Genomic DNA, 23,394 nt, shown 5'->3' on the forward strand with positions numbered 1-23,394 from the left:
TGTCAAATTACTCCTGAATACTCGTATGGTCTTGGGGTTTATAAGATCTTTCTAAGAAAGAAAACCAAAGACAGGAAGGATAAGTAGATCAACTACTAAAAAAGAGGTAACTCAAATGACATAATTTTTCTTAAGAAAAAGCTAAATGTGCTCTGACTCAAAATGCAAAACAGTCAATAAAACCGAAGTTCTGAGCGTACTAGTTGGAAGTTATATTCTACATACCCAGGAAGTTAAAACAAGTTAAATCCATACCGAGCAAAACCTATCTAGGAAGAAAAATCTTTAAAGCTAGTGGAGAGAAAAGAAAGATTAGCTTAAAAGGCATGAAAATTAAAATAATTTAGGACTTCTCATCAGCAACAATAGAGGTCTAAAGACAATGGAGTAGTGGAAAGAAAATAATTATCAACCTAGAATTTTACACTTAGCTAAACTATCACTCCAGAGTTAGGTGAAAACAAGTCAACAAGAATAAAATTGATGCTACAGGGTTGGTGTTTTTTTACAAGAAAATTTCTGAGCTCAGAAGTTATAAAATATGTCATAAAATGATTTAGCTATTGGCTGTATAAACATCTAATTTTTATTTTTATAAATGAAAGCTAAACTAAAACTTTAGACCAGTGTTACTCAAAATATGGTCATCAGATCTGTGCCTATGCATGAACTACTTCCTATTGATCTGTAGTAAGCACAAAAATTGAGAGTAATTGTTTAGAAATGTTTTTAGATATTTAACTTGGCCTCAATATTATTAGTTTATTTTATAACAATATCTTCTGCAAGTTACTCCCACAGTTCACTAAAGTCCACCACTCAGTACTGGGTCAGAAAAGTATTCAAGGGAAATAAAATTTCATGATCTTGCTTGTCTGAATATGTCATTTTTTTTTTTTTTTCTCCTTCACACCTTCCTAATAATTAGGCTGGTAAATAATTCTAGAATGGAAGTAATTTTCCCTCAGATTTTGCTGGCTTATCTCCACTGTATTCTAGCTTCCAGGGTTACCGATACCAGTGATGTCTGGAGTTCTAATTCTGTGCTCCTTTTTCACTAAAATTTCATGACAGTGTATCTTTTATAATTCACTGGGCTAGGTGTTTATTGGCCTTTTCAATATGGAAATTAATGAGTGTCCTGTCTGGAAAATGTTGTTTATTAATTTTTTGATTATTTTCTTCCCTTTGTTTTTCCATTCTCAAGCTCCTACTAGTTTATTTAATGTTGTATCTCCATGATTGAGACTCTTTCCTATTTTTTTTCCTCTTCTATTTTCATCAATTTCTTTTAATTCTGTGGTTTGAGATAGTCTGTTATATTTATTTAAATTAATTTTTCCTTCTTTTTAGTGCATCCTGATTTTTATTTCACAACATATATCTTTATGAAGATATTGACCTCAAGCCTTTTTTTTTTTTTTTCCTTTTACTCCCTGTATACATTGTCTTATTTTCCTCCACATTTTTTCCTCTATACTTTCCGTACAAGAAGATCTTTTTTTTTTGGTACTACTTAGTTCAATTTCTCTGAAGTATAAATTTCCCACTCCCTACCGTGTTGGAAGAGGACAAATATAGAATGGGGACATAGGACACTAACTGCTCCTAATCACTCTTTTTCATAATCTCTCTGTTTTCACTACTGGGCTTCTGTGGTTTCAAATTGGCTCTCCTTACTGTCCTTCTCTACAAATGCTGAGGTTTTGTCTTGATCAGTTCTTTTACACTCACTGTGGTGGTTCCCAAATGTACAATATTAGCCCTGATCTGGATTGTTCTACATAGCTGAATCCCGACTGGATACTTCCTTCTGAAAGGCACGTCAAGCTGAAAATATGTCTTAATGAAGTCATCACCTCCTCATAGACACCAACCTTACTCCTTTGTTCTTGTTTTCTGTAAATCGCAGTATCTTTAAGTCCATTCTTTCTGTTACCTTTCGTATTAAATCTAACCAACAAAGTCTCAGACAGTTTTATCTCTGTAGGATCTCTTGGAATTGATTCTTCCACTTTGCCCTCATGGTCATTATTGTATATACTACCAGGTTTACTTTCTATCTAAACTACAGGTAGTCCTGACTTATGACGGGATTATGTTCTGAGGACTCCACCTTTAAGTTGGTTCTGATGTAAGTAGGGTACCTTATATATATTTTTTTTAGTTTTAATTATTATTGCCTTTTATTATCAGTATCTTCATAAATCCAATCTTTGTCTTTGGGTATTGGAAACATTACATCTAAACTTACAGATATGACGACATCAGCAAATTATGTGCTGCCCCATTATAGGGTACATAAAATATCCTAAATAAATAAATAAACAGACAGTCGTAAGAGTGGGTCATAGTAACTCAAATACATTGTAGATGGGGAACTACCTGTAGTGTAATATATTCTCTTAATGGAATGCCCATGTCTCCACATTCCAGACCATTTCACACATTGTCACCTGATTAGTAATTTTCCCAAAGCACAGCTGCGATCTCTTCTCTAAACTGATCAAAACTTTTATTGACTGCTAGTTGTTTGCTAAATTCAAGACAAATTCCTCAGTCTTGAATTTAAAATCTTCCATATTTTAGTTCTTACCTAGCCTTCCAATTTTATTTCCCATTGTTTCTTATCACATGTCTACACAACCCAGTAAATGGAATTACTTATTGTCATACTCGTCCTTGCTCTATCAACACTGTCTTTGTATAGGATAAATCCTCCGCTTAGAATTTTAATACTCCTCAACCTTGCATATCCAAACCATACCTGTACTTTTTTTTTTAATTTTTATTATGCTTTAAGTGAAAATTTACAACTCAAGTCAGTCTGTCATACAAAAATTTATGTATACCTGTCTGTATACTCCTAATTGCTCTCCCCCTAATGAAACAGCACACTCCTTCCCTCTACTCTCTATTTTCGTGTCCATTCGGCCAGCTTCTGACCCCCTCTGCTCTCTCATCTCCCCTCCAGACAGGAGATGCCAACATAGTCTCATGCGTCTACTTGATCCAAGAAGCTCATTCTTCACCAGTATCATTTTCTATCGCATAGTCCAATCCAATCCGTGTCTGAAGAGTTGGCTTTGGGAATGGTTCTTGTCTCGAGCTAACAGAAGGTCTGGGACCATGACCTCCAGGGTCCTTCTAGTCTCAGTCAGACCATTAAGTCTGGTCTTTTTATGAGAATTTGGGGTCTGCATCCCACTGCTCTCCTGCTCCCTCAGGGGTTCTCTGTTGTGTTTCCTGTCAGGGCAGTCATCGGTTTTAGCCAGGTGCCATCTAGTTCTTCTGGTCTCAGGCTGATATCATCTCTGTAAACCACTTTAAGGTGAATCACAAATTCTGCCTCTTCCATTGAATAATCTCTTGCTCCTATTTAGTGTGCCTGCCAAGGATTTCCTACTAGACGTTCTGCTCTGGAGGGTCATTTGAGTAGCTGATTTATACTCTCCAAATATCCATCTGGCAGAGTATCTTGTGGATTGTGGGCCTTCAGTATTTGTTGAGCCATGAAACATGTAAATTATTTGCATAATATGTGGTATAGTTACTTTAAAGTTCCCATGGAATTATTTACCATTTGTTGAATATATGTCAACCTTCTCATCCCAATAAGACACTTGAGGAGAAGAGTTTATGTCATTTATATTCTCTGTTTATCTCTACAGTATCTTGCACAGTACCTTGCAATATACTGCTTTTTTGTGGTGAAATAGCAATATATATAGAAACTCTGGTGGCTTACTGGTTAAGAGTTCAGCTGCTAACCAAAAGGTCTGCAGTTCAAATCCACCAGGCACTCCTTGGAAACAATGTGGGGTGGTTCTACTACGTCCTATAGGGCTGCTATGAGTTGGAATTGACTCAACTGCAACTTTTTTTTTTTTCTTTTTAATAGTATATAAAGGAGCTGTGGTGGCACATTGGTTAAAGTGTTCAGCTGTTAAACTAAAGGTCGGTGGTTCATATTTACCAGCTGCTCCATGAGAGAAAGATGTAGCAGTCTGCTTCCTTAAAGATTTACAGCCTTGGAAACACTATGGGACGGTTCTACTCTACCCTATAGGGTCCCTATGAGTTGGAATTGACTCTATAGCCTTTTTTTTTCAATAGTATAGAAGTAATTGTCCTTCGAAAATGTCAGCTTGAGAAATTTGGGGGAAAAATTACATTGGAGAAGCATTTTTTTTTTTTTTTCTCAAGATAGAACCTGCTGGTACCCCTTAAAATAGTCTAATTATTTTACTGGAGACCTAGTTATAAACCAACTTGCAGTTGCACTAGAAATAGAATTTCTGGTGTCACTTAATGAGATTTTTCAAGTTCACATTACTTATTCTGCAGACTTCTTCATTTGAGTAGGTTATTTAATATTTTATTTGTTTTATTATTCACATTTGGGGGGGAAATATATCCTTTCAGATTCAAAGTTGGGTGAATTGTATGCCAGAGTTGGAGTGCAGAGAACTTTTTCGGTCCTGTTTTTTCCAAGTATGCAGCTGAAAATGTGTCTGTAATTTACATCCCAGGAAGGGGTTTTCTTTTGCTGTACAGGAAGTAAAACTTTGTCCTAGCTTAGAATGCAAGTTAGCATTTCTTTACTGTGTAGTAGCCATTTCCCACCCTCACCATCTCCCTGCCCCCCTCAAGCCTTTTCCCTCTTTTTACCTGTGGAGCGAGCTTCAATCCCTGTCTGCATCCAAAGCAGCTGTATTCCACTGAAAACTTTTATGCTTATACTGTCGTCTATATTTTGGAAATTGTTTAAATGTATCTTGGCATTTTAGGGAATTACATTTCTACTAATTTCTCACTGGCATTTTACATAATAAAGGTGGATGGAATTTTTTTTTCCATTGATGAAATATAATTCCAGCAATCTAATCCCGCTGTACAAGCCCTGCACTTCTCTTGTCTTCCTCCACCAGACCACTAAAAGCACTTTGTAGTTGTATGCTGTGGAGTCATTCTAATAGCGACCCCATAGAACAGAGTAGAACTCCCCACAGGGAGTCCAAGGCTGTAAACTTGGTGGGAGCGGACTGCCAGATCTTTTCTCCCATGGAGCTGCTGGTGGGTTCAAACCACAGTCCTTTCAGTTAGCAACTGAGCACTTAACCATTGACACTCAGAAAATCCACTGCCCTCTAGTTGATTCTGACTAATAGTGACTCTATGGGACAGAATAGAACTGCCCCATAGGGTTTCCAAGGCTGTAAACCTTTACAGAAGCAGACTGCCACATCTTTTTCCTGCAGAGCACTGGTGGGTTCAAACTGCCGACCTTTCAGTTAGCAGCTGAGGGCTTAACCACTGTGCCACCGGGGCTCCTAAAAACACTTTAGTTTATAACTAAAATCCTTATAGGATTTTTCTCTATTCATTGCTAAATCAGTTGTTGATTTACTAAACTCTTGTGTTATGTTTAATACCATGCTGAGATTTGTGGGAGATTTTGTGAGAGGCATTAATACCTTAGACATTCCTTCACAGGCAAAATATTCATGAAACAATTAGAAAATAATTAAGTAGTAAACTCAGTGGTAATAGTCATTAATGTAAGACGCACGGAGAAGAAAGAAGTGTATTTGGCAGGAGCAGTAGGAGAAAACTTAGGGAAAAGATGGCATTTCAGTTGGATCAGAGTAGTCAGAGGTGGTGAAAAGGTGACTGTGTTTGAGGTTGGGGGGTGGTGAGGCGTCCAGGAGGAAAGTACCCTAAGGCGCAGGCAACAAGCATTCTAAGGTGGAGCTTGGCCTTATGTGGGTTAGGACGCAGTTGATTAAGATGGCGACAGGATTCACATAAGCACTGAAGCTTTTAGAAGGGAGGTGGTATGACAAAAATGAACTTTAAGGAAACTGATTTCAGGTATGGCTCATAGGGGCTTAGAGTGTACGGTAAAAGAAAAGGGACTCAAAGGGTGGTGAAGTAGATAGCTGATTGCAAAGATTAAAATAACAGTTTCTGCAAATGGATTGTCTTTGAGACAATTTAGAATTATAAATTAGGAGAAATCAAGCCTAGAAGGAAAGGGAAAGGGGAGATTAGAATCCAAAGTATAAACGGAGAAGCCTCAATGTTGCCTTAGGTTCTTGTAACAAACCCCCAATATTTTTGAATTTCAGTGCACTTTGTTCAAGTGCAATTATCTCACCGGGACCACTAGGTGGTGATCTTTGTTAGTTGGTAACTTGTGGTCCTTTAAATATGAGTTCAGCAGTTATTAAAAAAACAAAAACAAACAAACAAAAAACCACGTTTTTATTTCGTGTACCATTTCGTATAACTCCGTTGCCGTCAAGTCGATTTTGACTCATAGTGACTTATAGGACAGAGTCGAACTGCTCTATAGGTTTCCAAGGCTGTAATCTTTAAGGAAGCAGACTGCCATATCTTTCTTCCTCGGAGCGGCTGGTGGGTTCGAACTGCTGGCCTTTAGGATAGCAGCTGAGCGCTTAACCCCTGCACCACCAGAGCCTCTCTTGTTTCATATAGTCCCTCATAGGTTAACCTTCATACCTATGAATATATCTCCACAAATGTTTTCCCTTCTCCTTTATTCTTTTTGGTGAGGTGGGATGAGGAAGAAATAATTTATTTGATCTTAATGCTGAAGCTTGTTTAGGTTTAACACTACTCCTTGGCATTTCCCTGTCTTGGTCACTGATCTCTGGGAGAGTGTGGCAGGAAAAGGCATCCTCTCTATCTTGCTGATCTTTATTGCCATCAGCCCCTAGGGGTCTCCTGCCCTAAAGCCAGTGTCAGCCATGGTGAATTGAAAGGGGGAGAAGAGCATAGGCAGCTTGGCTGAAGGATGGTGCTCATGCCATCACTGTGTTTTACTGGTCCTCAACCTTCATTACTTCTATTTTCCCTGGAGCCTCATCCTCTGCACTAGAGAGACCCCATCATGTTGGAGGTTACTTACCCAAAGCTTCACCTGCCAGGTGGGAAGAGAGACAGCTTACCAAAAGTTTGGGCACAGAGCAGGAACTGCCAATGCTTGTGAATGAGTGATAGAATGATGAATGAATGCATGAATATCAGCAGTGCAGTGAAGTCCTGGGGTGGTGCAAAGGGTTAATGAGCTTGGCTGATAATGAAGGCTGGATGTTCAAGGCCACCCAGAGGTGCTTTGAAAGAAAGGCCAGGCATTCTACTTCCAAAAGACCAGCCATTGAAAACCCTGTGGAACGCAGCTCTACGCTGACATGCAAGGGGTTGCCATGGGTCGGAATCAACTCAATGGCCACGGGTACTGGTGGTAGAAGGAAGAGATGGTCTTGGTCCCAGAACACTGAATGAATGCTTCCCTAGAAGCCTTTTTAAATGTGTAGTGTTCACCTTAAAAATACTGGTGTAAGTCTATATGGTCACCTGGTCTTTGTATCCTACTGACATAGAAACCACCATGGCTAAGATTTTTCTGTGGGGAAATGGTTTCTGAGTTCCAAATATCTAACTTACCAATGAACTTTTGTTAACCTGTGACTTTATAGCAAGTTCTTTTAAAATAAAATAATAGCACAGTTCATGAAAGTCACTTTTGAAGTGCTTAGTCACAGCAACATGTAATTAACAGTAAAGGCTTAAAGTCCAAACAGGGGTCTTATCTATCCAAACACTTCTTTTTAATGTCAAGCTTCTTGATGATCTTTAATAAACCTATGCAATTGTAACAACAATTACAACTTCAGTGACTTCAAAGTCTGAAGGCTTCTCCTTAAATTTCCCGACATTTTCCCTGTAGAGAAGAAATTCTGGGCACCTAACAGCAGCCGTACATTTGTTACCTCTTCTGAAAATTAGGTTGTCAACGCCCTCTTTAGCAGAAGAAAGGAAGGTTATTTCCTCTCCTCCCCATAGCTAAATTTTAATGAATTTTTTATTTTACTGATTTATTCTTGACTGCCTTTTCCTTCCCATTTGACCTTTTGGGCCAATCAGGGCTTTTAGCCAAGGATCAAAGAAGTCTGAGTTCTGGCTTAAGCAAATCCCAGACTTATTTCTTTTACATTATTTTCCTATCTTGCCTCTTCCTAGCAGAGATAATCATCACATAATGTTTATCATTTGAAACCTGACCCCTAAAATAACAAGTCTGTAACACAAAATTTCTTGATAGCAAGTCAACATTTAAATACTGCTATGTTTTGAAACAGTAACTTACTTTTTTTTTTTGAAGTAAAATTCATGTAATAGAAAACTCATCATTATAACCATTTTAAAGCGTACCATTCCACTCGGGGACTTCTAGTACATTCACAGTGTTGTGCAACCTACACCACTATCTAATTTCAACACATTTTTATCTTCTCAAAAAGAAACCCTGTGCCTGTTAAATAGTCACTCTCATTTCCCCCTCCTCCCAAGCCCTGTTGTTGTGGGCCATTGTGTCAATTCTAACTCACAGTGACCCCATATGACAGAGTAGAACTACCCCAGCCACTAATTTGCTTTCTGTCACTATGCCTCTATTCTGGACGTTTCATGTAAATGGAATCACATGTCTTTCATGTCTGGCTTCTTTCAGCTTAATGTTTTGAAGGTTCATCCATATTATAATACGTTTCAGTACTTCACTCCTTTCAACAGCTGAATAATATTCCATTGCTTGAATATACCACATTTTGTTTATCTACTCATCAGTTATGTACATTTGGTTCGTTTCTAGTTTTTAGCTATTATGAATAATGCGGCTATAAATATTTGTTACAAGTGTTTGAATACTCATTTTCCATTCTTTTGGGCATATATATAGGAGTGGAATTTCTGGATTATATGGTAATTCTATGTTTAACTTTTTAAGGAGCCTGCTTTTATTTTTTCACATGTTAATGCTGGTTATCCTTCAGAAAGTTATTAGTGTTTATTATAAACCCAAAAAACCAAACTCACTGCCATCAATCGAGCTGATTCCGACTCATAGCAACCCTGTAGAACAGAGTAGAGCTGCCCCATACAGTTTCCAAGGAGCACCTGGTGGATTCGAACTGCTGACCTCTTGGTTAGCAGCCGTAGCACTTAACCACTACGCCACCAGGGTTTCCAGTGTTTATTATGCAAACAGTAAATATTGCTTGGTTATAATGCATTGGAATAGAATAATAATCAATTACCTCTTGTCTCCAATAGTTAAGGCCCCAAAGACAGAGTAACTTATACAGTTAAGGTAACATGAAAATGATATTTCTTCAGTCAAAACTACTGAAGCATCCCTGTCCCTATCCTGTGCTTTTATTCAACAAATATTCATTGGGTTCCAACTGTGCACCAATAACTATTTTAGGAACTGGGACACAAACAAAAAGACAAAAAGGTTCTACCATAATGGAACTACATTTAAGAAGGAAGAAAGATCATTTTAGATATGGATAAGAGATAAAGGAAACGCTGCAGGAAAATGGTATGGAGTCTATACTAGATTATAAAAGTAGTGCTTCTCAAATTTTAGTGTGCATGGAGAACCAACTAGAAGTCTGGATAAAATAAAAACTCTAATTCAGTAGGTCTTGGGTAGGGCCTGAGATTCTGCATTCCTAACACATTCTCTGGTGATGCCTGTGCTGCTTTGAGCAGGAAGTGAGAGTAACTGAAAAAGGAATAGGTGATACATCATCAGTTGAGCACGGAAGGCCTTAGGAGGTGGTAACTTTGCAGCGGAGACATGAATGCAGAATGTGGATCAGGAACTAGAAAGCCAAAAAAGTTCCAAAGACAGAAACAATTTTTGTAAAGGCTTCACGGAGGGAGTAGGTATGTATTCAAAGGAAAAAGATAGGAATTCTCTCTCCTTCCCTAAGACGTGAGGGTTATACACATACAGATAAGCCAGAATTCCTTGACTTCCACTTACAACTGTCACAGCCTATTCCTCACTAACATATGTGAGAATTCAATCTTAGAGCCAGTCATACCTTCAAATCTTGTCTAATATATCTTTGCAAAACTATCTTTTTTCTTATACCATGCATTGCTCTCATTTCTTTTCACCCACTATCTTCTTTTCTTATTTCCTTTTTATCCTGCCTTTTTCACTTAACGTTGTGACCATTTCCAATGAATTATCTGTTTTCCTGAAACATGATCTGACGTGGATATATAAAGCATATTTAGAAGCTCCAGGATTTATGTGATTTCCATAGTTTTAATTCTTTTCTGGAGGGGGGCTATTATAAACAAGACTGTGATGCATATTATTGTATATAAATCTAATGGCACATCTCTGATTATTCCTTGGAATACATTTTTTGGAATATATTAGCTGGACTTTTGATAAACAATGCATAAGTACCTTAATGTGCCCTGGTGGTGCAGTGGTTAAGAGCTCGGCTGGCAAACAAAAGATCAGCAGTTCGAATCCACCAGCCACCCCTTGGAAACCCAATGGGGCAGTTCTACTCTGTCCTATACAGTCACTACGAGTTGGACTTGAAGGCAATGGGTTTAATGGGTCTTAATTACCTTACAGATGAATTGTTCTAATTTACATTCATACAAGCAGTGAACAAGTCCTCATTTCTACCGTCCCTCTTCCACCAATATTAACTGTTAGTATAATTTTTTTATAGTCATTAATGAAATATAACTCACATACCATAAAATCCATCCTTTTGAATTATAAAATCAGTGTTTTTTTAGTATATTAACAAGATTGTGTTTATAATTAGTTTTAAATTAAATTTATTGTGTTTAAACTCTTGTTATCTTCAATAGTTTTTGTTGCTGTTCCTAAGTTTTCTACATAGTCATTCATACCATTTACAAATAATAATTTTGTCTCCCTTCTATTAGTTGGAACACTTATTTCTCTTTCCTAACTGTTGCATTGGCTGGATACATATTTTTTCTCAATTATTGCTAATACTATTTTGTTATATAAGGATTAAAAGCATGTGTTCTGTAGTCAAACTGATCTAGATTTAATATTCCACTTGCTAAATGCGCTTCTGTAAAAATGACAGCCTTGGAAGCCCTATGGGACAGTTCTACCCTGTCCTGTAGGGCTTCTATGAGTTGGAATTGACTTGATGGCAATGAGTACTAAATGTGTAGCCTGGGGAAAATTACATATGATTATTGAGTATCAGTTTCTTCACTGAGGGACATTAAAAAATAGGTTTATTGAAAGTATTAAAGATAGGAACCAATATAAAGTGCTTAACGAAGTGCTCACTGTATGGTTGATACTTACTTCTCTGTGACTTTCTAAAGATCAGTGCTGCCCAGGAAATAAAACCATATGAAAATGAAACACGAGAGTAGACTTGTGCTGCTATTAAATTATGTTCATATAAGTATAGTTGTTGAACAATTTCCTGTAGAAATACTTGGGCCAGGCTGTATCTACCCATTCTACAGAGGTAGTTATTTTATTTTATTATATTGCCTACCTATAACCAGGATTCCATTTAATCAAACCCAGGAATACAGCTGTTTACATCATTAAAAATCTCCAGAGAATCTGAATTCTCCTTTGGATAACTCACATTGGTGCCTCACCGCCCTTAGAGCCATAAATTCTTAATCTTTAAATTAAATACCTCCTACTGTAACTTTGGACTTTTCTTTTAGATATTGTTGTCCTTCATAATGTGGAAGTACTGAGTTTGTTTTTGTTAGAGAAAGAGTGGTAGACTATACTATTCCATACATCATGTCTAAATTCTTTAAACATATTTATTATGTTCAAAAGAGTGGGCTAGCCCTGAGCAATTGTGTATAGTGCAGGACTTATCTAGGGGTGACAGAGGTGCAGCGATGCCTTGAGATTAATTTCCCCATCCGGAAAAGATGCCAGTATGCAGTCAAGTGATCAAAAGAAACTTTTTAAAAATCTTTTTGTGATGCAGACACAATCAGTTGGTTATTTTTTATGTATAATTGGACACAAACATTTTAGTGAGGCGCTTAATAATAACTTCGAGGAACAATTTTGAAATTTTCCAAATACTTTACACTTGTGAGGTTGTTTGAACTGGGGGAAATAAATAATTCAAAAGGAAGTTTTAGTTTTTCCTAAATGCTGAGAGATGTTTTTTCTTTGTCAGAGTGACCATCAGCAGTGTTACGAAACAATGATTCAGAGACAGGATGAGTGATATGTCTATTCTTGTCCCAAGCCAAGGCATTCAAGGAAAAAAATTGCTTCAGGCCATAACTAGGCATGCCATGGGTTAAATAAAGGTCAACTCCAAGTAAAAAATAAAAATCAGTTGACTCTTTTGGTGTTAAAGGGGTAAAATAGTTATCATTTTAGATGCGTCCAGTGCTCTTATAATTCAAGGATTTTGGATTTCTTTTTCCCTCAACTGAGAATTTTCAGACTAGTGGTGTCCATAATGTATATGAGTGCCTTGGGGCATTTTGAAGGGGAAGAGAAGAAAATTTACCGCATTTTAAAAAAGGTTCTTGCCTATAGGCTTTGCATATTATTTAATAACTCAGTGCTATAGCTAACCCAGAAGGGTTGACAGTGTTTTGACATTTAATTAATCAGTAGTTATTTGGAATATTATTAGGTATCTGGAGAACTCAGTTCTAATCCTGCCTTGTTTATTTCTGTAAATAATATCTAAACTCAGAATTACTCTTCAATATTTCTTCTAGCTTAACCGTCCCAATAGAGAAGAGGTGAGTGGTTGTGGAGGCAGCTTATGAGTCAATAGGTGCTCAGGAGCTCCACGAATATTTGGATTTTAAATCTAGCTCCATCACATTCTCTAGACGAAGATAAGTATGGTGTCTGCCTTAGAGGTGTTGAAGAGATCATCTACGATGATACAGGTTAAGTGAGTGGCACACAGTTGTTGCTTTTAGTCGCCGAAGAGTCGGCTCCTACTCATGATGACCTTATGTATACCAGAAGAAAATGTTGCCCAGTCCTGCTCCATCTCCATAATGGTTGGTATGTTTGAATCCATTGTTGTGGCTACTATCTCGATCCACCTCATTAAGGGTTTCCCTCATTTTCACTGGCCCTCTGCACCACCAAACATGATGTCTTTTTCTAGTGATTGGTCTTCCCTGATGATGTGTTCAAAATGAGCGAATCAAAGTCTTTTCAATTCGCTTCTAAGGAACATTCTGGTTGTATTTCTTCTAAGACTGATTTGTTTTTTCTTTTTGTAGTCCATGTAAGAGATCATTAAATGTCAACTGGGTGGCACAAATGATTAAACGCTCGACTACTAGCCGAAAGGTTGGTGGTTTGAACTCACCCAGAGATGCCTCAGAAGACAAGCCTGGCGATCTGCTTCTGAAAGGTCACAGCCTTGAAAACCCTATGGACCAGTTCTACTCCGCACACATGGGGTTGCCAGGAGTCAGAATCGACTCGACCTCAACTAACAACAATTTGTAGTATTATTTTTCCTTCTCTGTACCTTCTGCAAATAAAGTATTGTAAGCAGAAAATAAAGAGTATCCAATTATCCGAATAATTCTGACACATACTAACAGCTGTGTAATAAATGTCACAGGGTGCTGTATCGTGGGCTGTCATATGGGCACATTCCGCCCAGTGGTTGAAAGCTTTCTTGGTTTACTTGCGTTATTCAGGTGTTCTCCAAAAGTAATCTCTCTTGGCCAGGGAGAGTAGAGGAGAGCTAGGTAGACAATCTATTAATAATTCTCAGGACAAATCAGACTTAATATATTTCTGCCATAATTGATTCCATTTGGGGAGCTCCAAAAGAGTGGGTGGCGTTTCTGCATATTTTGCTAGAGACAATGACAAAGCACTAGCTCTTCCAGAAGAAGCGCGTGCCCTAGGTTAAACGACAAGAATCACCGCTTTCTCCCTTCTTTTGGTTAAAAGGTGTCGTTGTTAGTTGCTGTTGTGTCAATTCCGACTCAAGACAACCCCATGTGTGCAGAGTAGGACTGCTCCACAGGGTTTTCAAGGCTCTGACCTTTCAGAAGCAGATCGCCAGGTCTTCATTCTGCGGCGCCTCTGGATGGGACCAAACCACCAAACTTGTGGCTACTAGTCAAGTGCTGAATCATCTTCATCACCCAGGGTTGAAAGGTGGTAATTGTTATTTTACCTGCTTGTATAGGCTAAAAGGAAATAAAAATCATTTTGGGGTGAAATTTTCCTCTGTCTTTTCAAGAAAACATTCTTCTATCAGAATGCAAAAATGGATGATTTTTTTCTCATTAAAAGTGGACTCTTTACTGTAGGACAATGCTTCCTGTAACTAGTGAGTAAATTACCGGGAGAGTAAAGGCTTGCTGCAGAGCACGACAGACCTGCCGGAAAGCCTGGGAGCTGGCGAATCAGCAGACGCTTCCGTACCTGGAATTAGGTACATTTTGAGGACACGTGTTCTTATTTGCTCATTCAAAGAATAGTAGATTCTTTATTCTTAGAGTTGTAAGACGACTCACAGGAGCTGCTCGTAGAAGGTGGTCAGTAAATATTTGCTGAATAAATGCATGAATGTATTTTAAAGTCCCTCTCATTACTACAGAGAGTCATTTAGCCTGTGCGTGAACATTTCAACTGATGGAAAGCTTACAAAATTCCAAAGCAGTCTTTTTCATTGGCGGATCACTCTAATTATTAGAGCTTTCTCTCTCTCTCTTTTTTTTTCGAGTCAGATTTTATCGCCGTGTAATTTCCACCCTTAGGTTTTATGGAAGAACGTTAAAATAAATCTACTTCCCTTTTCACATGAAAGTTCATCACATGCTTCAAGACAGCCATCATGTACCCCATAATTCTTCTCTTCTCCAAGCTAAACTACCAGTTTCCAGGTGATAATGTTTCCAATTCCCTCACCATTCTTATTCTTCTTTCCCTGTTACTTTTTTTTGTCAATGCCTCTAATAAACTTATCTATATGTTTTATTATCTTTCATGTAACGAGTAAATTTTGCACCAAGGCCTGTGATAAGCACTTTGTATACTTTAGTCATCACACCAACTATCTAAAATAAGTTTTTCCCCAAACAAGTTATGTACATGAAAACACCCTGCCAAGGCCACACAGCTAAGAGACACGGTTTGCATTCATACTTGCTGTAAATAACTACAAAGACAGGTGCAAGTAGCTTAGCCTTTCTGTGCCTCAGTTCCCTCATCAGTAAAATGGAGCGTTACTATGATCCCTACTTCATAGGACTCTTGTGAGTTAATATTTAATAAATGAGTTAATATTCGTAAAATACTTAAAGAAGTGTTTGGCCCATAGAAAGCTCTATGTAAGAGTAAAGAAAGAGAGAAAGGAAGGAATTATACATAAGCCCAGGACGTTTCTTTTAAAGTGGGTGTAAAAAACAAACCCGTTGCTGTCGAGTTGATCCCAACTCATAGCGACCCTATAGGACAGAGTAGAACTGCCCCACAGAGTTTCCAAGGAGCATCTGGTGGATTTGAACTGCTGACCTTTTGGTTAGCAGCCGTTGCTCTTAACCACTAAACTACCAGGGTTTCCAAAGTGGGTGTGGTAGGTTGAATAGTGGTCAGACAAATATGTCCACACCCTAATCCCTGGGACCTGTGCATTTTACCTTATATGGCAAAAGGAACTTTGTGTTTATAATTAAGTTAAAGATCTTGAGATGGGAAGACTATCCTGGATTATCTGGGTGGTCAGATATAATCCCTATGTTGTTTATAAGAAGGAAGTAGGAGAAGTCAGAGTTAAAAAGAAATACATGTGATGCTTTTTAAGGAAGGAAGGAGTCACAAGCCGAGGAATACAGGTTACCTCCAGAAACTATAAAAGGTGGGATAACAGATTCTGTCTTAGAGCCGCCAGAAGGAACCAGGCCTGTGTACACCTTGATTTTAGCTCAGTGAAATTGATTTCAGACATCTGTCCTCAAGAAATACAGGAGAATAAATTTGTGTTGTTATAAGTCACCAAGTTTGTGTCAATTTGTTACAGCAGCCATAAAAAAAAAAAAAAAATTTGGTTGTCTAAAATTTTTCTGAAATCTTGCATCGAAAATAACTCAGGTGTAAAGAGCCAGAGTTTCTTCTATGAGAGCTATAATAAGCATTGTGTCGCCAGTCAACATGTAGGAAAATATGTCTTACATGTAGAAGGTTCCCACTTGAATGTGATATTCCTAACATCTCGAGAAGGAGATTTAAATAACAAAAACCACACTAACAACATTAGATCAGTTCTACTCTGCCCCCTTCTCTTGAGCATCACTACTGTGTGGGAGACTCTCTTTTGGTGCCTCTGTTGTATCCTCAGGGAGCCTCAGGTGGTACAGTAGTTAAGTGCTCAGCAGCTAACTGAAAGGTTGGCGGTTTGAACCCACAAGCTGCTTCAGCAGGTAGAAAGATGCGGCAGTCTGCTTCCATAAAGATGACAGTCTTAGAAACTCTATGGGGCAGTTCTACTCTGTCCTATAGGGTCACTATGAGTTGGACTCGAAGGCAGTGGGTTTGGTTTGGTTTTGCTTGTCATCCTCTGTCACATGTTCTCCTTCCTCCATTATCTTTAGAGTCTCCTTTGGATTTTTTTTGAGCGTAAGATGCTCCAGTGTCTCTTCCTAGATGGGTCTTTCTCTCAACCCCTCAAATGTCTGTGGCCATTCTTTGCACATCTAAATCTTAATTGAAGGAGTCTCTGATGCTTCTTATTACTGTTGCATTTCTTGGATGATGCTTTTGTGAAGCCTCAAGTGTTCCCAGGCAGCAGTAAAAGGGTCTTCGCTTCTCAAGACATAGATTGGCATACTTGAAGAGTCTACATCTCTTTAATCCTCCTGAAGGTTGGGATGGGAGTGTACAGATACCCTCTTTCTCCTCTGGAACTCCATCCTCTTTCCCCTACCAAGTAGATCATCGTCAGACTTAACAAGGAGAATTTCTGCTTTTAGACAAACAGACTCCTTTACTTCTGTCTCCACAAATTATCATGTGCTTGGTTACTGGGTACATACATCTATCAATTCATCCTAAATTCTTATCTTTGCTGTATTTGTTTTGTGTTGGTTTCGATTTTTCCTTGGTCTTGTTTAGGAGCCATAAACATCTCTGGACACATGGAGCCTTTGGTAAATGGGCACCCCTAGATCTATTCCATATGAGTTAATGATTACATTTATTTACATTCTAAATCCAAATGAAATATTTTGTATTTTCCACTAAGTAGCTTTGACCCATCATTCCAACCTATCACACTATTAATAATCATAATAATTTATTATCTGCTGTGTATCAATGACTATTATGAATTTAAAATATTATACTTTATTGATAATTATGACCACTAAATTGATGTTATTAGGATACAGACTATCATTAAAATAGTTACTAAAATTTATTTCTAAATGCTGATTTTTTCATTCAGTGAATTAGTTATTTCTCCCAACTTAGTTTCTCCCCCGTATTGGAATAGCCTTCATCCTATGTATTTCTCTATATCTTGTTGAATATGCTGAACAACAGAAGATAAAAGAAAGGCTCTGTGTCCACTGTGACAAATATCACTCCAAGTCAGTTTTCCAAACTTGTGTCCTTTGTCTCCAAAGTATCCTAAAACAAAGAAATGGGGGGCCTGAGAGCGATTTTTAATAAATCAATGAGTGAACATTTTGGGAAAGAAGACATTCATGTTGAGTTATTAATCAGCTCTCTTTGGGAATGGCAATTTGAACAACCTTCAACCTAAGTAGTAACTGAGCTCACAGAGATTTAGTCTATCAATGAGCACATTATAAGCATCTCTGTGAAATGCTTTGCTGAAATTAAGATTTCCTTGTATCTCCCGACAAGCACCCTAGGAAGATACATCACTGATTTCATTTTATAAAATAGGGACAAGGAGACATTAAAGCGATCAGGGGCAAACCTTCAGAAGAAAAACCCAGAGCTTTTTTCTTCATACAATTTTTTTTTTTTTTACTCCAGCTTCCCCATCTTCTAGCGAATTCCACTTTCTTTTTCATGGACTCACAGACTAGCTGTTTTATAATCTGCTTTAGAATTTCATGGGGGCTAAAAATATTCTGATCATTAACTTTGGTTCCTCAAATATTTTTCCAGTTTCCAAGCTCCTATTATTTTTTTTATTATTGGTCGGGCCTGGACAGTTTAACGTATTTAGATTGCTTTGCAGATCCCTTGTTACCTATACTCCTAGATTGAGATTCAATTTCATTTTAATGCTTGCTCTATATACGAATGATTACTATGTATTCTAGTTTAAGGCATAATTCAGAGTTGAGTAGTTCTGCTTTTTTAATATGTATATCCATTGCTCTTGGGCTGCAATTTGTCATAGAAAAAGTTGGCCTTTCCCTAGATCCACCTTTCCATACCAGGGCTTCTACTATCTTCCAGTGGAGGGTTGGGAGTTCAAAGCTGGCAAATGCCCATCTATGTTTAAACACTTAACAAACCAACTAATCACTATTTGTTGAATTCCTATTATGTGCCAGAAGCCGTATGAGATGGTGACTCTAACGACATAAGAGGCAACATATAAGAAATCTTGCCGCTGAGGAGCTTACATTCTAGTATAGGGGGTGGGGGTAAGGGAACAAAGAGTAAGCAGGTAGTTGGAGTAATATGTGATGATTGCTATGAAAATAATTGAGTGCAGAGTGTTGACTGTACGCAAGAGAACATTTTACCCAGTGTTGAAATAACTGTTAACATCTCACTTTTTTAATTAGTTATAATCTCTCTCATTTTCTTCCGTTATTATTCCAGGTACTGTATTTTTACTCAAATAATGTGTACATTCTACTTTTTTTGCCATACCTTTTTTTTTGCTAGACTTGCCTTCCCCCATACCCCTGTGAGTATTTTGTTGCTGTAACATGTAAAAAATTAGCATAGCATGCTTATGAAAATACCTTGCTGTGGTTGGCAAAAAACAAAAACAAAACAGAGAATGGGTGTTATTTGTGTAAAAATATGGTACATGTTTATGTACTTTTGAGAGCGGGATCATATCACGTACTCCTTCTGTATGCCTTGCTGCGCTTAGGATACTGCCTGTCACATTGAGCGTTCAGTGTATATTTTTTGCTATATAATAATGAAAAAACCAAACCCATTGCTGTCGAGTCGATTCCAACTCATAGAGACACTATAGGACAGAGTAGGACTGCCCCATAGGGTTTCCAAGGAGCGCTTGGTGGATTTGAACTGTCGACCTTTTGTTTAGCAGCCATAGCTCTTAACCACTGTGCCACCAGGGTTTCCAGTTTAAATAATGAGGCAACATTATTCGAATTAGAAGACTTATTGGAGTTGAACAAAATTGCCCTTTTTTTTTTTTCTTTGCAGATTTCTAACAACGATATAGTTCTGTAAGGGAAAATCAGAAAAGCAAAGGTTGGTATGATACCTTATAAAGGCTTAAACCAGAGTTTATCTAAGAGAGGTTATTTAAAGATACAAGCTAGAGCATGAATTCTAAACTCCCTGGGGCATGTTTGTTTAATCCAGCCACTTCACATTATTGCAATGTCTTACGTGGTGTGAGATTTTATAGAGACTAAAAAGAAGAGGATGTTTCTCCCCATACGTTGAACAATAATATGTATGGCCATTAGCTACATGTTCAATTCCTCTAGCAGCTTCATCGGTTTACTTTCATTGCCTTTTAAGAGGTTACTTCTAGGACAGCATTGCTCTTCAGTCTGCGATAGCTCAAGTCAGAAACTGAGTGAGGAAAATGAGCTATCTATTGTGGTCTGTTTCTCTATTTGACAGTTGTTCCTATTTTGTGTTTGTTTCTCCTTTAATGAGGATACAACTTTCATCCAGGGAGATGTATGGGTCACTTGTTAGTGCACTTAAATACACCAAGGCACTCCACCAGCTGGAAATTGTGACTTGTAGTTGAATTATTTTTGCTCAGCAAATGGTTTTCCTTTTGACATATTTTAATATACTTGCACACTGAGAGCAAGAGTGGGTGAACAGAAAACAGACTGTTTTATTAACCCAGCAGTCACCTTTGAGGTTTGTACATGTCCACTTTTTTTCTTGCCTTTGTACATAATCCCAAGAGACTGGTACCTGGCTTTGCTCAGAATAACAAAGTCAGGCACAAATCTCCAAACACAATTGTTAGCTGAATGCCAACTGTTTCTTCTCATCTTCTTTTTTTTTTTTTTTTTAACTTGAACGTTAAGAATTGTATCTTTATGGGTGAACCATAGCCCTTAAAGAATGAGTTTGTTTTTCTATTTCAGATGCTTCCCCTATCATTTACTAGATTTATTTTACAATAGGTAAACTTAAATGATAAAAGAAAATAATTTTTTTCTATGTGTTTTGCAGGGTTTCTCTTCTTTTTTTCAAATCCACTAAATAGTGAGAAGAAAAGAAGAAAAACATGTTACAAGCTCTAACTGGAGTCCAATTTCAGATGAGAGAACAATTAAGAAAAAAGGAGAGGAGACTTCAACACAGCCAAGGAGCCAGGGTCCAGCGTACTCAATTCCACATGCAATTTTCATACACACCAATGTGTCATAGACTTTTTCAAGTAAGACCAGAAATTTCTTCAAGTCAACTACCATCCTTTTTCAAGGTACATATCTGATACATATGTAGCCATAATTTCTAAATAAAAAAAAAATTTTAATTGTACTCAAAAGTAGAAGAGAAAACAATTCCCGGGAAGTAGCTACAATTCACGGTGATTCATTCAACAACGTATAAAAATTAGAACAACAAAGCATACATGCAAAGTATATAATTCTCTCCTTCCAATTGCCACCACTACCACCGCCACCACCACCATCATCAACATCACTGGTATGATAATAATACTGCTTGGTATTTTGGAGCTCTTCCTACTTTACAAAGAAGTTTCATGTCACCTCAGTTTACTCATCAGTGAGGTGTGTCATAGCAGTAGGTAGATTATTAATAGTCATAAGCTTTTTAAAAAGCCCTCCAAGAACTATAAAGTACAAATGTTGTGGTGAAGAGAAAGGACATGTTCTTTGAGTTAGAATTCTGTGTCTATGACTCCATTAACAGTGGGCCTTTAAAAGCCTTGTTTAATTGAATTGTTCAATATAAATATTAATAACTATGATAAAGAGTGGTTTTGAAGCGTGATGGGAGATTATTTTTGTAGAGGCCCTATCACAAAAACAGTGTGTATAAATGCTAAATGTATTTTAGATGAGATTTTTGTACTGGGGTAGGAAGTTAGAGTAGGTAACTTTGAAGGCTAACAACTTCAAAGTATTAAGCACGTGATCCTAAAGTTAGTAACTTACTCAAGTGAGTACAGCAAGTAAGTAGCAGAGGCAATATTCAAATCCATGTCTTCCAATTCTAGAATTTTATTTAATTTAAATACTATATTCTGAGAACCCACTCTTTACCAAGTCCTTGAGCTAGATTTCTAGGGTACAAACACAAGAGAGACCTTGCTACTGAAGTAGTATAATGTAGTAGGGGAAATGAGCACAATGCAAGAAAAAGAATATGCCATAGGTGTGGTGCATAGTGATTGTACACTGGTTTGGTGATGTCGTGGAAGGCTTTATTATCTTAGGGACATTTGAGTTGGACCTAAAAATATTGCTACATCCATTCTCAGGGAATAGCTCCTAAACTAGGAATAACTATATAGATCTTATTTAAGTTTCATTTTAAACCTATTCTTAAAAATAAGTTTATTCTAATAACCATCAAATTAACCTTTAATTACATTCTGCTTATTTATTGTAAATTAAGCTCTCAAAAATCAATGCTTCCTAAGGTCATAGATACGTTTTGTTTATAATTGGTTTTGACTTTATTAATTTCTTTTCTTTTTAGTCCTTGTAACTTTCTTTACTGAGAAATGCTTAATCAGGCAGGCTTGTAATGGAAAAAAAATCACATAATATTTTGAGATCTGTATCTATATTTTAGGATAATTGTCATCATCAGGTTTATATTCTCACCAACAAAACATTTCAGCATTTATTGAGTTTTTTATGGGATCAGGCGTCATACTAAGCACTTAATTATTTCTAATTTTTCGGTAATCTAGTACAGTAGCTGGGAACCTTCTTTTGTGGATACTGAAATGAGGCTCTGGGATTTTAAGAAATTAGCTCAAAATTGGGCAACTAGGAAAAATGTTTAACCACTATGTGGTTTAAAGTCAGGAAAGGTGTGCATCAGCTTGTATCCTTTCACTATACCTATTCAATCTGTATGCTGAGCAAATAAGCCAAGAAGCTGGACTATATGAAGAAGAATGGGGCATCAGGATTAACAACCTGCGTTATACAGATGACACAACCTTCCTTGCTGAAAGTGAAGAGGACTTGAAGCACTTACTGATGAAGATCAAAGACCACAGCCTTCAGTATGGATTACACCTCAACATAAAGAAAACAAAAATCCTCACAACTGAACCAATAAGTAACATCATGATAAACAGAAAAAAGATTGAAGTTGTCAAGGGTTTCATTTTACTTGAATCCACAATCAACACCCATGGAAGCAGCAGTCAAGAAATCAAAAGGTGCGATGCATTGGGCAAATCTGCTGCAAATGACCTCTTTAAAGTGTTGAAAAGCAAAGATGTCACCTTGAAGACTAAGGTGCACCTGACCCAAGCCAGGGTATTTTCAATGCATCATATGCACGTGAAAGCTGGACAATGAATAAGGAAGACAGAAGAATGATGCCTTTGAATTGCGGTGTTGGTAAAGAATATTGACTATAGCATGGACTTCCAAAAGAACAAACAAATCTGTCTTGGAAGAAGTACAACCAGAATGCTCCTTAGAAGCAAGGATGGCAAGACTACATCTCACATACTTTGGATGTGTTTTCAGGAGGGATCAGTCCCTGGAAGACAGCATGCTTGGGAAAGTACAGGGTCAGTGGAAAAGAGGAAGACTCTCAATGAGATGGATTGACACAGTGGCTGCAACAATGACCTCAAGCATAACAACGATTATGAGCATGGCACAAGGCTGGGCACTATTTTATTCTATGGTCACTATGAGTTGGAGCCAACTTGATGGCACCTAACAACAACAACAAGGAAAAATGTTAATACTCTATGACTGTGACAATGTTGGTATTTCTTATTTATCCACCTAGTTGGGCTTTACCACTTTCTTACTAGCTTTATAAGTGAGGACTCTGATGAGTTTCAGTAAGAACAACCCAATGTGAAGTAGACTAAACCACAGGAGAATTTGTTGGCTCATATTAGCAGGAAGTAGAGCAGATACCAGGGCTAACTGGAACCAGGACTTCAGATATTGTCTAGAACTTCTCTATCTTTGCATATCGTCTTTATTCTCAGAATGGCTCCTCCTTGTAGCAAACAGTGTGGCCTTCAGTGCCTCTGGCCTTTCATCCTCACATCTTGCTGCCAAGGAATATAGGGGCTATGTTAACTGGCTCCAGTGTGAAAATTCCAGGGAAAGGTTTGC

The 23,394-nt window shown here is 37.6% G+C and overlaps 1 protein-coding gene across 5 annotated transcripts in view; it reads left to right on the plus strand.

The window, feature by feature from the left end:
• Positions 1-23,394, plus strand: part of TFEC (transcription factor EC) — a 205,354-nt gene that overhangs the window by 28,195 nt on the left and 153,765 nt on the right. For 3 of the 5 annotated variants that reach the window (XM_049893991.1, XM_049893993.1, XM_049893994.1), the window contains exons 1-2: positions 14,259-14,315; positions 20,273-20,525. In XM_049893991.1, coding sequence (XP_049749948.1) covers positions 20,328-20,525 — 198 coding nt within the window. In that variant the 5' untranslated portion in view covers positions 14,259-14,315; positions 20,273-20,327. Of the gene's footprint in view, positions 1-14,258; positions 14,316-20,272; positions 20,526-23,394 lie in introns of those variants that run through there. The other 2 variants (XM_049893997.1, XM_049893992.1) reach the window with 2 other exon arrangements.

The sequence above is a fragment of the Elephas maximus genome, chromosome 8 (assembly GCF_024166365.1).
Source record: "Elephas maximus indicus isolate mEleMax1 chromosome 8, mEleMax1 primary haplotype, whole genome shotgun sequence".
Taxonomy (NCBI): domain Eukaryota; kingdom Metazoa; phylum Chordata; class Mammalia; order Proboscidea; family Elephantidae; genus Elephas; species Elephas maximus.